Source organism: Ipomoea nil, unplaced genomic scaffold (genome assembly GCF_001879475.1).
Source record: "Ipomoea nil cultivar Tokyo-kokei standard unplaced genomic scaffold, Asagao_1.1 scaffold1525, whole genome shotgun sequence".
Taxonomy (NCBI): domain Eukaryota; kingdom Viridiplantae; phylum Streptophyta; class Magnoliopsida; order Solanales; family Convolvulaceae; genus Ipomoea; species Ipomoea nil.
In genome coordinates this window covers 910012-912269 of record NW_017617953.1, presented here as the reverse complement: position 1 = coordinate 912269, position 2258 = coordinate 910012, and the positions used below count along the sequence as shown (strand labels likewise).

The 2258-nt window shown below is 43.8% G+C and overlaps 1 protein-coding gene across 1 annotated transcript; it reads left to right on the top strand.

Moving 5' to 3' along the window:
- Window positions 1-794: 794 nt before the first annotated feature.
- LOC109189304 lies at window positions 795-1829 on the top strand. Its single transcript, XM_019340097.1, has one exon. The coding sequence runs from the start codon at window positions 795-797 to the stop codon at window positions 1827-1829; it is 1035 nt and encodes a 344-aa protein (XP_019195642.1).
- The last annotated feature ends 429 nt before the right edge of the window (window positions 1830-2258 follow it).

Here is a 2258-nt window from a genome sequence, read left to right as displayed (position 1 = left end):
CATTCAATGGTGGCATTCAAAACACCTTTGTAACTCCTGAAACAACACGCCATTACTTGGGGTTTAAATTCAAAATTAAAATTGGAATTAATTAATTCCGTAACTGATGAATTTGATCCTAAAACCGAGAACAAATCTGGTTGCTAGACATGACATTTCATGCCCGCATGTGCCAACGTACACGAGTTTAGGCCTGAATCAAGCCTTTTTCAGGCTTAGTTTGGATTTAATTTGCACCTAATGAATGTAATAATAATAATAATAATAATAATAATAATAATAATAATAATAATAATAATAATAATAATAATAATAATAATAATAATAATAATAATAATAATATAGGACAACACTTTAGCGGTTGAACTTAGTGTGATTGAGAAATCTGTTCATTGTCAGTGCATTATGTGTGACACCCCGTAAATCTAAACACTAATCGAGGATTAATTGAAGAATTAATCCAAGTTTCCTTGGTATCAGAGCCTAGGATGTTAAGAGTTGAACTTTAAGAAGTTAAGTGTGAGTTGAGACCATAAGTTGACCTTTAAGTACCTAAGTGTTTAGGACTTAGGATTACTAAGACGCGCGGTGAGTTGTTTGTTGTGTTTATTCCTTTGTTTCTGTTTAGCATCTCGTCTTTAGCACCGGGTAAGGGTGCGCAGTTTTCTTGTGCCTACCGTGTCGTGTTGTTTCTATAGAATCTCGCTAAGGCTCCGCCTCGTCATCGTGCCCGTAACCCAGAGACGCCAACCAACGAGTAGTTGGCTCAGAATCTACAACATCTGACTCAAACGATGCAGACGCTGAGTGACGCCCTCTTGCTCAACAACAACCCTCCTCCGCCGCCACCTGCCGGGAATCGAGATATGGGACGCTTAGTTTCGGGGCATAGGCCGCCCGTCTTTGCTGGAGAAGAAGACCCTGTGCTGCTCGAAGAATGGATCAGGTCCCTGGATAAGATCTTTGCGGTTGTGGGTTGCCTAGAAGATCGCCGCGTCGAGTTGGCTTCGTTCTACTTTAGCCACGAGGCCGACCTTTGGTGGGTGCACGAAGGCCCAGCGTGCCAAGGGGAGCCTGGATTCGGCTGGTCAGCCTTGAAGGACAAGTTAAGAGAGAGGTTCTACCCATCCCACGTGAGATCGGCCATGTACGAAGAGTTCTTGCATCTTCAACAAGGGTCGTCATTTGTGGTGGAATACCACAAGCGCTTCCTCGAGCTAGCCCGCTTTGCACGGATGTTGGTTCCCACCGAGCTGGCAAAGGTGGAGAAGTTTGTGGCGGGACTCAACTACGAAGTCCGGAAAGCTTTGACGGTTACCAAGCCTAGGACGCTGAATGAGGCCTACCTGAGCGCAGCAGACCTATATCGATTGCAACAACTTCAAAGGGGATCTTTTGAGTTCACCAAGAAGAGAATCGAAGGAAGTGGATCTCACAGTTTCAAGAGGCCAAGGCAAGACTTCAGAGCCAGACCCGCACCTCTTCAGCCTCAAGGATCGACTCGGGCCGATAGTGGGGAAAAAGAGAGGCCTTTTGGATGTAAGAGATGTGGGAAGGACCACATTGGGAAGGATTGCCAAGGGAACGCGCTTCAGTGCTATAAGTGTGGGGAAAGGGGCCACAAAGCTTTTGAGTGCTATCACCAATTCAACCAGAGAACCTTGCCACCTAGCACGAGATCCTGTGGACCTTTGCGAGGTAGTTCTGGTCGAGGTATGGCAGGGACAAAGCCTTCCGGCAGGGTGTTCATGATGAGCCGGTCACAGGCCGAGACCGAGGGTTTAGTGGAGGAGGAGCCTGCAGGTAACCTTCTTGAGCCTACCTTTTAACTTGTGAGAGTACCTTTTTCGTGTTGTTCTTGTGCCTTTTGTGCGATCCTCCTTGTCATCTTTTTGAGTAAATTTTATTTTTATTTTTCCTTGGTAATCTGCTTGTCCCTTTTGAGTGCTTAACTTTAGTTTTGATTTCGAAGTTTTATGGGTATACATGTAATTAAGACCTCACCCCTTTGTGTCACCTAAGCCTAAACCATTACCTTAAAGCTTAGAATGGTCAATTGTTAGGGCACCTCTAAAAGTTGAGCCTAAAAAGCTAAAGGGAATTTAATTTGTAACTAACAAGTTTTGAACCCAAGTTTCCAAGTTTTTTAAACAACCCTTAAACCATCTAGACCAATTGTGTTTATCCCATAAAAATTCCTTTTAACCTTTTATTTTCAACCTACCCAAAAATCCGCAAATTAAAATCTTATTTTCCCA

What these genes read in the sequence shown, in the direction of transcription:
- LOC109189304 (XM_019340097.1), top strand. Translation starts at nt 795, where the DNA reads ATGCAGACGCTGAGTGACGCCCTCTTGCTCAACAACAACCCTCCTCCG.